Source organism: Eleutherodactylus coqui, chromosome 9 (assembly GCF_035609145.1).
Source record: "Eleutherodactylus coqui strain aEleCoq1 chromosome 9, aEleCoq1.hap1, whole genome shotgun sequence".
In the NCBI taxonomy this organism is placed as follows: Eukaryota; Metazoa; Chordata; class Amphibia; order Anura; family Eleutherodactylidae; genus Eleutherodactylus; species Eleutherodactylus coqui.
In genome coordinates, this window is record NC_089845.1 from 38,983,658 (window position 1) to 38,999,137 (window position 15,480).

The 15,480-nt window shown below is 43.0% G+C and overlaps 2 protein-coding genes across 3 annotated transcripts in view; both read left to right on the plus strand.

Annotated features, from left to right (window-relative positions):
• Window positions 1-196: 196 nt before the first annotated feature.
• The window catches only part of LOC136579009 (ovalbumin-related protein Y-like), a 131,104-nt gene continuing 115,820 nt past the window's right edge, over window positions 197-15,480 (plus strand). The window contains exon 1 of the mRNA XM_066579254.1: window positions 197-206. The gene's annotated coding sequence lies outside the window, so the exon portion shown is untranslated. The remainder of the gene's footprint in view (window positions 207-15,480) is intronic.
• The window catches only part of LOC136579008 (serpin B13-like), a 35,365-nt gene continuing 24,193 nt past the window's right edge, over window positions 4,309-15,480 (plus strand). Inside the window, exon 1 of one of the 2 annotated variants that reach the window (XM_066579251.1) lies at window positions 4,309-4,444. In XM_066579251.1, coding sequence (XP_066435348.1) covers window positions 4,340-4,444 — 105 coding nt within the window. In that variant the 5' untranslated portion in view covers window positions 4,309-4,339. Of the gene's footprint in view, window positions 4,445-15,012; window positions 15,271-15,480 lie in introns of those variants that run through there. The other variant, XM_066579252.1, reaches the window with a different exon arrangement.

The window sequence follows — 15,480 nt, forward strand, 5'->3', positions numbered from 1 at the left end:
TAAGCTAATGTAAGATATATGTCATAATTAATGACAAGATGTACTAAACGAATAGATAATTAACATTCTGTTGTGTACACATACCTAAATGATGCCAAACCCTCTGGTGTACCAGGGACAGGAGGAGCGGCCGAGGGCTTTAAATGTTACTTCTCCCTCTGAAATCAAAACTCTTGCTACATATTTGTTTATCTAACAGATAAAATGTAAGTATAAGCATCATATTTATCAGATTTGTGCCTTTGGTTTCTATTGCAGAGTACAGATTGATTTGGGGAAGCAATGGACAGAATAAGTTAAAGTTATTGCTTAATTGTAATTTTTACCTCCATTTGTGCTTTTATCCTAATACTAAAGAGAAAAGCCCATAAGCACATTAGTATATAATATCTATATATGTCAACAATGCAAACATGGATCATACATGTTAAAATTTAACCCGCCAACTTCTCTGGGTTCCATACAGTACTCACACAGATCATGTGTTTTTTTTATTTAACCCATTGTCTTCTATGCGCTCAAAACATTACCCATATAAATCTGCTGTAACATGTTGTGTATTGAAAAAAGTACATAAACCACCCGCTATAATACTGCGACTAAAACTATTTAAGTGTATTTTTGTTTTTTCAATGAAAAAAAAAATGGAGCCAATATGGATCCGTGATACACGTGCGTTAATGGGCCTTTGTTCCAATTTTTCAATAGCAACACTTGAAAATCCAATCATAAAATGTTTGGAGTCCATTTACATGCTGCAATTACATGCAAAGTACTTAAATAAACCCTAAAATGATACAAATATAACAACCTTCACATTAGTAGGATAATGTAGAAAAATTACATTATAACATCTGGGCTATTTTGGCTATTTTCCAATATCTTACTTCAAATAATACATTTTTTATACTACCAAAATGTGAAGATTCCATTTTGTGTCCTGATTCTGGCATATCTTCGTTGATTTTAGTCAACTGTATTTAGTAATTTTATTCACTCTGCAGCATCTTACATTGTAGATAAAATGTGTTATCATTAGCATAATCATGCAAAGTTTATTACAATGTGCATATATAGACAAGTGCTATAGATATTGTTACGTCCATTCAGAACACGAAAGCGCCACTCCACAGAACGGACGCAAGTGTGTCCATTAAAAACGTGCAAACACTCAAATAATAAATGGGAAGTCTTTCCCTAAATAGGTAACGAATGAGGGAGAGACCTTGCCTACCACGGCAGACTGATCGCATCGATAGATGCGGGCCTGCACTCGTTCCTCGGACCTAACTATCCCTGATTAAGGAGCTGGAGAGATGCACTAAACAGACACACGGGACACGACACTGTACTGACACACCGAACACAGAACAGGACTAGACATACGGAACATGTCTGGCAACCAGCACAGACATATCGAACACGTCACTGTTCACCCCAAACATACAACATTGCATAAACAAGAACCCCACCCAGAGCTCCCATACATACAGAGGAAATACCACAGCAAGTCACAGTGTCCGCATACCAGGGGGATAGACAGTCAGCCACCATGCTGACATAAGAAACAGTGTCAGGTATCAACCATCTGACACACAGATGAGACATAAGACGTCTGGAGGCTGCACCTGTCCAGGGAAGCGAAAAAGGGGGTCTGCATATGATACAGACAAGGACTACAGGTGTCCAAATTGTCTTTAGGGAAGCAGAGAGACACACTAACAGACAGACAGGCAAACACAGCTTTAAGTGGGCACAAGACAGTGATATCCAAGCAGTAACATAACCAGCATTAACTACTGAGAGATGCTGGTCTTTATCTGCTGGGGGATCGGCTGGTGGAGAATTCCACACCCAGCCAGCTCAATTAACCACTACCTGTGAAGGTGTGCACCAGGAAGCTTGTAGAACAACAGGTCCCAGATGCACAACCTAACAGATATGCTCTATTGATGCTCATTCTATTTTTCTCTGCAGTAACTGTAACATGATGCCTTAATAAGAGATGAGATAGATCGTTATTTGGTTTATCAGCAATGCAGAGGCGTAACTTGAAGCTCCTGGGCCCCAATGCAAAACCTGTAACGGGGCCCCCAACGATAATGCTTTATTCATAGTACTGGGCTCCCTATATGGAGAAGAGAGGCCTTATGGGCCCCAAGGCTCCTGTGCCTGGGTGCATCCGCATCCCCTGCATCCTCTATAGTTACGCCTCTGCAGCAATGTATACAATATATTTAACGCCCATAGAAGCCTGTTACTGTAAATGCTTTCATCAAATACATGGCGCTACATCCAAATTAGCAATTTAATGAGCTACAAGTTTTGACAGAACAGTATATTATTTATTGACGTACTGACATAATTACATGTATATTGTGTTCTAGTTGTTTACATATTTTTCTTGTGAAACTTCAGATTTAACCCCTTGAGGACATGGCCTATTTTGGTGTTGAGGACCAAACGATTTTTGGTATTGATCATCTCCATTTTTCAAAAGCCATAACTTTTTTATTTTTCCGTCGACGCGGCCGTATAAGGGCTTGTTTTTTGCGTGAAGAACTGTAGTTTTTATTGGTACCATTTTGGGTACATAGACTATATCGTAAAACTTTTATTATTTTTATGATCATAGGGAGAGAAAACGCATGAATTCTGCAATACATTTTTTTTTCTAAAGCGTTAATTATGCAGCATAAATGATACACTACATTTTTTTCTGTGGAACAATACGGTTACAAAGATACCAAAATTCTTATATTTTTTTTAGGTTTTTCCACAATAACAACCCTTTTTTTTGGAAATTATTATCTTTTTCTAAATCGCGGCATTCAAAGTCCTATAACTTTTTTATTTTTCCATGGACGGAGCTCTATGAGGGCTTATTTTTTGCGAGATGAGCTGTAGTTTTTAATGGCATCATTTTGGAGTATATACGTTTTTTTTAATCACCTTAATTGCGTTTTTTGGGAGGCAAAATGCTAAAAATTAGCGTTTTGCCTCAGTTTAGCGTTTTTTTAACGCTTTTTGCCGTGCAGGATAAAAAGTATGTTCAGTTTATTGTGCGCACAGTTAAAGACACGTCGATACGAAATATGTGCGATTTTTTATTTTTTAATTTTTTTTATGCTTATATGAGAAAAGGCATAAAAAGTTTTTTTTTTACTTTCTTTTTACATTTTTATTTTTTGTACTTTATTTTTCTCTTCTTTTTGCACAATCTGTATCCCTCTGAGGGACTTACACTGCAGGACTAAAGATCGCTACGATAAAGCATGGCAGGACTTTTCTCCTGCCATGCCTTATCGCTTATTATAGCGATCTTAGGCCACGGCAATACAGGACGCCGGTATCTGGCATCCTGTTGCCATAGCAACCAGCCGGGCTCTCGCAATGTTATTGCGAGAGCTGGCTGAAATCACAGAGGGAGCGCGCTCCCTCTGCGAACCCTTTCCTTGCTGCCACCTACTTAGATCGCGGCATGGATGGGGTTAACAGCGGGTGGGCATATCTCCGATGCCCCCAGCTGTCGCAGCGGGAGGCCGGCTACTCGTGACAGCCGCCTCCGGCGGCTGAATAGCACAAGATCTGCTATGATCTCGCGCTATCCCTATGATGTAAGGGTACGTCATTTTGCGGGAAGTACCCCGCTCCCATGACGTACCCTTACGTCATGGGGCGGGAAGGGGTTAAGTGTTAGTGGTTTTTAGGTTCCCTATTGGGGTTCTCCCCTTTGGACAATCCCTACTTCTTAGTCCATTAAGAATAGGCTGATCAGAAAGTATTTCCCTGCTGGGAACTCCAGCAATGAGCTGTAATCTGTATGGAAACCTGTGAGGACTTCAATATTCCTGCAGCGCCAGCAGAGGAATAATGTAGCATTACAGTTTCCATTCAGAACAATGGGTTGCCCGTGTAATTCGGGACAGCACAGGTCCTCCAGAACAAGAGACACTCTTTGTACCTACTGACCAGGAAATGAGGGTAAATCACAGTAGGGTAAATGAAAATGTTTTTTCTAAACTGGACAGCAACTTTGAACAGTGGAGTGTGAAGCCTGCCCCTTCTGCTAAATCCATCTTGGTACATATACTCTACTTTGTGGCGTTGTAAAGGCATTCAACGTCTCATAGTTTCCCTCTAATAGCTCACTCAGCACTAGACTTCAAAAACTGGAATCATTCAAATTATGTATTCATTAATGCATTCCTTCATTCCTTTTAATATGTTCCAGAAGTTTCTGTATTCCCATGTACTAAAGACCTCATGTCAATTATTTCAGGTACCATCATGTCCACCCTGGAGGAAGTTGTTGCAAATAACAATTCTAGCAAACAAAATGATGAGTGATGAGAATATTGTACTGTGCCCTCTTAGCATGCTAACTGCTCTGGCACTGGTTTGTCTGGCAGCTAAGGGTAAAACCGAAACCCAAATGAAAAAGGTAAGAATTTTTCAGAATACAGATGTACACATTTCCTTTTGACTCTTTGGCATCTAATGGCCTGTGTTTATACAGAACTTGCATTGATGTTTCCTATTTAGGTACTAAAACCACATTGTATCAATCATATCTACCATACTCTATCTGGATTACATTAGAGTGCATGTGTATTCACCCCCTTGCCATGAAACCCCTGTAGGGGGTCTTTAAGCAGACCGTTCTAGCTGATGCTGTCTGCTTCCGAATTGGTCTTTAGATATGAGTACCCATAGACGACGCCGAATAGACAGTCACATGCATCATGGATTGTCATATAGCGAAGTGAAAGTTTATTCAAAGAATTACAGAAGATATAGAAAAGGTTTGCTGACGTATTGATTTGATTACTGCGCATGCCCCAGGCATGCCCAAGGCTACATAACATCTGCAGATTTTAATTAACAATGCACATCTTTCAAAGACGTCTCCTACATGAATGTCCGGTGACAACTGTATCAAAACAAAATGTTCTTGGACGCTTCTTACTAGAAGGGAGTGAGCTTTCTCAAGGAAAGGAGACATGAGAGAAAGAAAGCTGATAAGACATATGTGAACATATTCAAGGTCATTATAATTGGGATCTAATATCTTTCTAGGTAAAAGTTGAAATTAATATAGATACATGTATTAACCCTCTCCAATCCACTGTCTGACGTCTAAAGACATTATGATTTAAGGCTGTACAGCTCCAATGTTGGTAGACATCCGTCGGGGGTTCTCTTACTGTATATTGCCAGCCTCTCTGCTGTCGGAGCCTATCCAACGTGTCACTTCATGCAGTACTGGCTTTAGCCAGAATATAGCGCCATTGTATAACAGCATAAAAAGAGTAAGCCCCTTAGGAAAAGCAGGATACAAATTGGATTGGAAAGGGTTAAAGCAAACAAGCAAAAAGATACAAAATGGAGTCGCTGTAGTCTATTATTAAAGCGTCAGCCCTTACACGTATAAGCTTAAACCTTTAGCAGAAGAAGACGGAAATTATAAACACATAAGTATTCTGTGAAATACACTTATCAATTTAAAGGCATAAACCTGAATTAACCCCTCACATTCCCCGTTTTGGACATGGAGTCAAGACAAGTATGACTCCTAGTCCATAAACACGTGATTCATATCGGCGAAGAGAAAACTTTTCAGTACATTTAGAAATACATAAAATTATAACCTTAATTGCTCTATAAATGCATAATAAAATCAACACAACTTGTAATATACTTTGTAGAATCCCCATAAACCAACATCCTAAACCAGAAAACCAATTGGCAGGGTTCAAAGAACTAAATGTGTTACCCCACCAGCTATCTCTGGTTTCTGAGTTTTCATTTGTCCATGCAAACAGTTCTTTTGACGGAACAGGAACAGCCAAGAAAGGAAAACCAGTGGCACCAGGTGTGTGTACAAGTCCAACAGTACTTGGTGGTGTCTAACAAGGTGGTTCTGGGCATTGTCCCTTTGCACCCTTTCACAAGGGCGAAGCATGGAGTGAGGAGTCCAAAAGTCCATCAATAAACAAAATGTCCTTCATTTTCCTTCTCATGGGGGGGGCAAAGGTAAGGCATGAAAAGTCCATTAGTCCCAAAACAAACAACAATTCCTTCAACCTTTACCAAAGTAGGTGTGATCAGCAGGACTCGATAGGGCCTCTCGAGTCCGGGCTCTAGGGTTTCCGGACACGCCTCTTTACGACCACCCAGTTTCCAGGTAGTAGGGAATGAAATCCCTCTAGGTTGTCTGGGCCTGGAATGGGAGAAAAAGACTAGATTCTGGGTTACCATTAGTTGGTCACACAGGTGCTTTGCATATCCGGCTACTATGTCATAGCCCTGCTGTAGGACCTGTGGATGATACAGCCTCAATCTTGGCATAGAGACAAACAACACTTCCGTTAACTTAAGCGTACCATTTAGTCTTTTAACTTTGTCTAAACTCTGCAGGTGTGAAGTGTGAACCTTTGTTTGAGTCAATCACTTCCAGTGCCCCATATCTGCAGGTTACCTCATTCATCAGCTCCTGTGCGATTACCTGCTTATTTACTTTGGTAACAGGGTAGGTCTCCGACCTGAAAAGACATCAACAACAACAAGCACATATTCATACTTCCCAACAAGTGGGAGCTGAGTGTAGTCAATTTGCAATCCCTGAAATGGGTAGAGTGGTCTAGGCAAGTGTTATGTGGCAAATTTACTTCTGCCCTGTTGCTTACGGCAAAGATCATGCAAAATTGGACAAGTGATGATGCAGCAGCTACAGAAAACCCAGTAGCCACCCGTCCTTGTTCAAGCGTCGACATCATTGCTGCTTTGAACGGGGTGCTGGATGAGGCAAGCATCGCCACCATGCTGAAGGAGGTGCTAGAAGGCCTGGAGTACCTGCATAGGAACGGCCAGATCCTCAGGGATGTTAAGGCTGGGAACATCCTCCTGGGTGAAGACGGCTCCGTGCAGATTGCAGATTTCGGCGTCAGCGCGTTTCTAGCCACAGGAGGCAACATTATCAGGAATAAAGTTAGAAAGACCCTTGTGGGCACGCCATGCCGGACGGCACCGGAGGCAACGGAGCAGGCCAGAGGACACGACCTCAAGGTGGACTTCTGGACCCCCGGTAGGTGTGTCTTTCCGTGCATTCGCTGGGCCATCATGGGGCACAGGGACCGTGGTGGGCAAGTTCTGTTGACTGTTCGCCATTCACCGTCCCATTTCTGCTGCTCCCATATTTAGTCCATTTGTCTTTTTCTTCCTTGCTGGCTTGTAACTGTAAAGTCTTTAGCATATCAAAGTCCAAAGTTTGTATCAAAGTCCAAGGTTTATATCAAAGTCCAAAGTTTAGTCAAAGTCCAAAGTTATTGTTGAATTCTTCTTTTCTTCTTTTCTTCCACGGCTTGAGGGCCGCTGCCTTTGCTGTGTGGTCTGTGATGGCGTTGCCTCTTGTTTCTCTGCTGTAGGAATTGGTGTGAGCTTTCCACTTTGTCACCGCTGCACCATTGTTAATTGGCTGTCCTGCTGAGGTAACAAGCTGTCTGGCCTTCCATGTTAGGCCATAGTCATGAGCTATGCCAAATGCATACCGGGAGTCAGTGTAAATGTTTGCCGTCTTACCGTCTACCACTCCACACGCCTCAGTGAGGGCCTGTAACTCCGCTTCCTGTCCTGGGACATGCGGAGGCATTCTGCTTTTAGGACATCTTGTTGCGTGACCACTGCATATCCAGTGTGGAGTCGTCAATTACCCTGGTACCATCTACAAAAACAACTCAGAATATGCATTATTAAAAAGGGCTTTCAGTTAACATAAAGAAGAGACAGTGTCTGCAATTGCATCTTCCTGGACATGTGCCAGGGGGTACTGACGGACCAAGGGGGCTAAGAGCTTGTTCCTCTGCGTACGTAAGAGTGAGGACAGGAGAGGTGTCGCTTGGTCTGCTGCGATCCGACATAAGGTCGGGTGACTTTCAGACCCGGGGTGTATACGAGCCTCACCGGACGGGTCAAGTTTGATACAACCTCCCAAGGGTCCCATCACGTCAGTTCTCAATATGCTTTCAGGACCTTCCAGCACAAGGAAGCGCGTGAGGTATCGTGACCCTTTAAACATTACCTCAAGCGGTTCAGTTTCTGCCAGCTGAATTGGCACTTCTGAAACCCCTTGCACCGATTACCGCTAGACAATCAGGCTGGTATTCTATTTCAAATAGATCAGAACCTTGTTGCAAGAAGGAAAAGAAAAAAGTTAAAATTTAAAAACAGCTGACCTGCAATACCTAGATCACCTATATCTTCTCTCCCCCCTCCCCTTTTGAACTAGGGTACTTAATTGGAAGGGTAACCGAGTTCAAGGTAGTAGCAACAGTGAGAAGAATGACAAGAGCACATTGTAGCTGGATTTGACGGGCCAGAAATAAGTGCTTGGGTTGCACTTGCGTGTATATGCTCCGGGTGTCATGGGGGGGGGGTGAAGACCACTAGGGGGGGGTTGGTTCAATACCAACTCCGAAGATTTGTTAACCATTGCCTGTACTGCTGCCACCGCACAAACACATGAGGGAGCTCTTCGAGCCACTGGATACAGCTTCATGGAGTAGCATCCAAGTGGCCGTGGTTGTCCCCTGTGCTTTTGTGTCAATACTGTCGTCCCCTGGCCAGAAAATTCCGTACAGAAAAGAATAAAGGATAAAGTGTAAAAGGGTGAGAAATGAGCTTCAGGGGTGAGAGAGAAAAAAAGAATGATTGAAAGGCAGTCATAGAGTAGTTGTATAAGAGTGAAAACAAAGTGGACCCATGGGCGGCAGTATGAAAACAAGGCCCAGAAAGGTGCGGAGTTTGGCAGCAGGTGTAAGTACAGGTATGGCCGTCTGCACGTTTCTTCTATAGAGCATTCTCAGAAACAGTATAATTGTGACTTGTTGGCAGGCTTCCAAATTATCAGCACACAGCGCCTACATCACACATTAACTCTCATCCGTTCATGCAGTCAAGTCTCATTCAAATATTAGTAAGAGTTCACACAGGACGTAACGCGTATGATGCAACTGTCCTCATCTTGCAAACAAATGCATTCAATCACTCCCACCCCTCCCTGGAATCAGTCAAACTTTAACTGTCTGTAATACCAGAGAAGTATACCAGATTCCACAACAACCACTTTGTAAAACTCATAAAAGGAACACACATTTAGCAATTATGCACACGTCCGACCAGTTACAGAACTGACATTTACACAAAGAACAGCAAAAACAGTAAGATTCACTGGATTCATTACGGGTTCTATTCTGTTCAGGCAAGCAGGGCTACTTGTCCAGTGTTCTCCGCTCTAATCTTTGGCCTTGAGAAGCACGCATTCCTTCTCTGCAAATCTCACTAAACTCTGAAGGGAAGGGAGCGGCTGACCACAAATCAAGCATTAACCCTCTCTCTCTCTCTGGAACAGAACAATAACTAAGATTTTTGGAAAACAGCCAGAATATCCAGGCTCCAAACCACACCAATCATTAGCAGCAACAAGAGAAAACTAATATTTCCCTGCACGGACTATCAAACCCAGACGGCAGAGGAATAGTTAAACACACATAAAAAAAAAGACAAAGAAGGCTAAACGTATAACAAAGATTAGATTACATAACATGAAGACACACAATATTGGTTATTTGACACATAATTATCCACAGATTCTGCATGAACTTGCTTTATCTACACGTGCCTTACTCCATCTATCTAACATACGTTACCCAACTTTGGCTTATCTCTGAATCTTTTTTGTGAAACTTGTTGGTTTCAGATTCCCAAAATTCTAACTTGCTTTCCTCAACAACTTGCTAGATTCTTTCCCCACGGCTAACTTGCTTTGTCTGTCCTTTGTTATTTCTCTAGCTGTTTCCATATAGGCATACTCCTTGCCTTAAACATTTCTACTATTTCACATGAATTTTTGAGACAGGATTTGTAGCCCCAGTGTCTATAAGGAAGGGCACTTCCTCACTTCATATGGAAGCAGGCTCAAAGGTCTGAGTGCCTCTATCCTCTGTTTCCACGGTAAGAATACTGGGGCGGGATCGCCGGGACTTATGAAAGCAATCCCTGGCCAGGTGGCCTACCTTGCCGTAATTATAACACTTGCGTTTTTTTTCTGTTGGGCCTGTCCTGGAGCTGAACCTTCCCCTCCTTGTTGCTATAGTATTTGACCGCCACTGCAGGGCGCTCCTCATCCATAGCAAACCCTAATGCCTTTTTATACAAGTCTCTGGGCTTGGCTTGTCGCCAGTCGGGGGTACATGCTTTTATTTTATCTGCCAATGATGGGCCAATGCCTTGCATGAACGCTTCACACATCATTGGGTAGTACACTTCATCTGCACAGAGGGTGAGACCCATGTCTCTAGCCTTTGTTTCTAGTCTGCCAAAATAGCATTCAACGGTTTCATTCTTTTCCCGTCTACACATAGTTAAAGCTGTTTGTTTTTGTAAAGGGTTTTTGTTGTCCGCACCTGGGACAATGCCAATAAGGTTTTTCTCTTTGGGGCTCTTGTGGCGGAGTTGCAGCGGTACAACTCTGATAATCAGGAAGAATTTCAGAGCTGTTTGCGGTTGGTAAGATCGGGTGCATTCTGGCTGGATCACGCACCCGGGATGCATACACAAGTATGCCCTCATTCCTCGGTTCACAATCCCACCGTTCTACGTTTACCTTTCTACTATATTTGATTATGGCCTCTATTCCTTTATCTAGACCGGCGTCTTTGATAGCTTTCATGTGTTTTGTTCCGTACTGCCGCCAGAACTCATAGTTAAAAGTTCCTGCTCTTTTAAGCCCTATCAGCTTATAGACTTTACAGGCTTGCCTATAAATGTCTTCCCCCTCTCTCTCCCTGATTATCTCAATAGGGGTCAAGAAAGTCTTTGGCTGTCCGGACCCCATACTAATAATTGGACTTGCCGTTTTTGATTTTCCACAATCATGGAGTAGTGAGGATGTACAAAACATCCTCTGGGTAAATCTGGCGGTCGCAATGACCTTTTAGTCCCTTCTGCCAGGTACGCGGCTGGCAGGACACGTATGTTCACTTATTAGTAGACCTTTTTATGGAGAGAGAGGAGACCACGGCTCACCTCTATACCCGGATTTTGTAATCTTATAACAAATTACAGCTAGGAAAATGAGTGCGGCAGTCAAAGTACAACAAAAAGCTATCAGTTCAATGCTTGCAGCAGACAGCATGGCAATATACACATGTGGGTTCTTCCGTCTAGCACAGTTACCAAGAACACCGTAAATAACAGGCAGAAGTATCCTATAAACATGCAGCAACAAACTGTTCTGTCGACACGTGACTTTGAAGACAGGGGAACTCAGATCTAGGACGGTAAGTCAAGGGCTTACCTTACACCGGTGTTTTGTAGATCTGAGGTCCCGTGGCCTCTGGTCCAGCTGGTCGGCAGGCAGGGTTTCAGATATTGGCTGCAGGTAAGGAGTTAAATTCTGGCCCTCATTGGTGCGCCAAGTAATGTAGGGGGTCAAACTCAGACCGTTGAGCTGATGCTGTCTGCTTCCGAATTGGTCTTTAGATATGAGTACCCATAGACGACGCCGAATAGACAGTCACATGCATCATGGATTGTCATATAGCGAAGTGAAAGTTTATTCAAAGAATTACAGAAGATATAGAAAAGGTTTGCTGACGTATTGATTTGATTACTGCGCATGCCCCAGGCATGCCCAAGGCTACATAACATCTGCAGATTTTAATTAACAATGCACATCTTTCAAAGACGTCTCCTACATGAATGTCCGGGGACAACTGTATCAAAACAAAATGTTCTTGGACGCTTCTTACTAGAAGGGAGTGAGCTTTCTCAAGGAAAGGAGACATGAGAGAAAGAAAGCTGATAAGACATATGTGAACATATTCAAGGTCATTATAATTGGGATCTAACATCTTTCTAGGTAAAAGTTGAAATTAATACAGATACATGCATTAAAGCAAACAAGCAAAAAGATACAAAATGGAGTCGCTGTAGTCTATTATTAAAGCGTCGGCCCTTACACGTATAAGCTTAAACCTTTAGCAGAAGAAGACGCAAATTATAAACACATAAGTATTCTGTGAAATACACTTCAATTTAAAGGCATAAACCTGAATTAACCCCTCACACCCCCTAAATAAGGTCCGACCCAACCAATTAACTTCAGAAGTCACATAATTAGTTGAATAAGTACCCTTGTGTCCAACCAAAGTGTCACATGATCTGTCACGTGATTTCACTATAAATATGCCTCTTCTGAAAGACCCCTCATTCTGCAACACTGCTAAGCAAGTAACATGGGGAAGAATAGATCAAGATTGGGTTACAATTCTAGACGTTCCAAAAAACACATCAAACCCCATTTAATAGAGAATAACTCTGGTCTTTAATACCAAAAAAAATAACAATAACAATACTAAATGAATATAAAACACAACTGTAAAGAATAAATTAACATTTAACAGGTGTTTGGACATTTAGCATACAGTGCTTTGACATAGGACTGCAGGGACATCATTATAGCAGTACGTATGACTGTTATCTGTGGTTTGACATAGGACTGCAGGGACATCATTATAGCAGTACGTATCACTGTGTTATCGGTGCTTTGACATAGGACTGCAGAGACATCATTAGCAGTATGTATCACTGTCTTATCTGTGCTTTGACATGGGACTGCAGTATTTATTTGCAAACGCTTCTTTACTGTACTGTACTCATCTGTACAGTACTTACATTTTGCAGTACAGTGGGGATTCAGGAGGCAGGCAGCGCTCAGCCGGCACTTTGGGGATTCAGCTCTTGTACTGTGTCAGGAAGCAGGCAGACACAGCAACATTCAGCCGGCACTGTGGAGAGGGGAGGGGGAGGAGTAGGCACCCGCTGATGCAGGAGAAGCAGGAAGTGACCGGCATCAGCTGTGCGCCCGCTCACTGAGCGGCGCCCGAGGTCATGGAGCGATTGGCGCCCTTATCTGAGGAATGCAACTTTATTTGAGGGACCGCCGCTGCCCTGACACATCGACTTAAGTTGAAAACAGTGTTACTTAAGAGCAATGCTACTCAAGGGTTTACTGTATTTAGCTCATTGTGGATTATCTAGATGGCATATAATTGCAGTAACTATCAGCGGCGAGCAGGACAAGGTTATATAATATCTATATAGTCACCCCACTTTGAGACAACTGGTGTTAATATGATAGCCAATGTGATAAATAGCAAAAGTGCAAATCGCTTTATTTACCTAAAATTATATATTTGCACTGAAAAATTGCTCTACCGTGCTGGGTGCCTTGCTGTCCCCTGCCTGCTGTCAAGAGAAGTCTATCTATACGAACAAAGCCACTGACATGAATAACTGGAAGTGTGTGTGGAATATTGTCTCATAGACAGTATAGAGTCTATAGAAAGTAGGAGAGAGCTGCTGAGAGAGAAGCAGACGGGTCATAGAGGCGCTGCTGCAGCTAATAGTATGTGATTTACTGTGTTACAGCTACTGAAATCTCATCTACGCTGCTCAGTTCTTCTCTATAATGTCACCTATGAGGGTGGTTTCAGACGTAGTTTTCTCCCATTATCACGGTCACATAACAGGACAAAATGAAACCACTAATTTCAATTTATTTCACTGTTTTTTTTTTCACTAGCTCTTTTCTCGGCAATTAATTGTATGGCCAAGAAAAGATAGAACCTGCCCTATCTTCTCCGCACATAGAATGCTAGAAGCGGGAAAGATCAAGCAGTTCCAGCAGTTATTTTCAAACTCCTGCTCTCTGGAGTGGAGTTTGAAAAGTCATCAAAGTGGAAGAAATTCCCCTCATTAGGGCGCAACTATGCTCATTTCGCCGAACATAGTTGCGCCTTCGTCCGTCTGAAACCACCCTGCTGCTGTTATTTCTCTGTGTGCACTATAGAAGGCTATGGTGACAGAGAGATAAAGTGCTATAGGGACCACAATGTGCAGACTTTTACATTGGCGGAGTGTATAGAAGATATCATAGCAGTCGTTTCTACCCACCAGTTCACAAAAATTGAGAATTGGGCTTCATTCACATGAGCGTATATTGGCCGTACTTTCACACCCGGCCAATAAACGCTGCCCATCTGATGCATTGGTTTACAATGCATCAGTTCAAATGGGCATAGTCCCGTGGCGTAAAAGCGCCCCATTGGCCAAGATAGTACATAGGAGCAAATTTCGGCTGGACGCTTTTAAATCGGCCAGGAAAGATAGTTGAAGAAGTATCTTCTTGGCCAGAAAACAGCAGCAGCTCCCATGGACTCCTATAGGAGCTGCTGGAGAAGGGAGGTGGTAGGAGGTTTAGCAGCATGTCTGCTAAACTCCCACCCGCTTTCCCCCTCCTCTCCGCCCCTTGCCGAATGTTTGCTATGGGAAGGGGTGGGAGCTAGTTGCTAAGCTTACACCCTGTCCAGCCCCCTCCCACGGCTGCCAGTCAACTAGGGGCGGAGGGGAAGCTTAGCACACTAGTTCCCACCCGTCCTGCCCCCTTCTGACAAGAGCTGACAAGGGGGTGGAAAGGGGGAGGCAGTTTAGCAGAGCTAAACTGTCTCCCCTTCCCCTGATGGCAATCCGGGCTCAGCGTACACATGCCAGGCCGTCTGAATGGGCGCACAAATGGCAGATTTGTGCACCTGTTCATACAATATTCTGTCGCACAGTGACCATGACACAGCTGACCGAAAATCGCTACGCTCACGTGAAAGAGCCCTTAGACATGCAGAATACAGAGGGGGACTGGTGACAAATTCCATACACAAGTCATAGTTTCTAGAAATTGTGTCATTACTCAAATACATACAGCAGCCTATTCGAGAAGTCATCTGAAAGTGCAGGTAAGGTCAAGTGTTAAAGAATTGGAGCTCTACTGCTTCTGCATATAAAGCAGCCTGCAGGCGCAGTCAGTGGGTGCGGTATATAATAGAAGAGAAGCAGCATCCACGGATCTTTATCTCAACACTTTAATTATCCAGCATAAACTTTATGCTGGATAATTAAAGTGTTGAGATAAAGATCCGTGGATGCTGCTTCTCTTCTATTATATTGATTTCTGCTCCTTCCGGTTCAAGTGGATCCAGGACTGGCAAAGAAGCGCGCATTTTGTTTGCCTGGTTATTTCCTCCCTCTCTATATTGAGGTTTGGCGTGTGCTGTCGTCTCCCGTTCTCTGGTGGAGTGGGTGCGGTATAAGTGACTATACCTTGTGCAACCTACTCATTTGGATTATTCTGGATGCAACATTTCGAAAGAGAAGGTAAATGTCATTTTCTTTTGTTTTAGCTAAATTGTCTATCTGTGCATGGATCTAGACAGACGCAATGTGACAAAATGTAACAAAAACTAAGATTTAGGCTGCATTCGCAGTAATGCTGTAGTCTTAGCACAGACTCTGATGAAAGCTCTCAGTGTACATGTTCACTATATCTATAGGGCTCCATTCACCTGGCAGAGGTTGAGGGAGCGT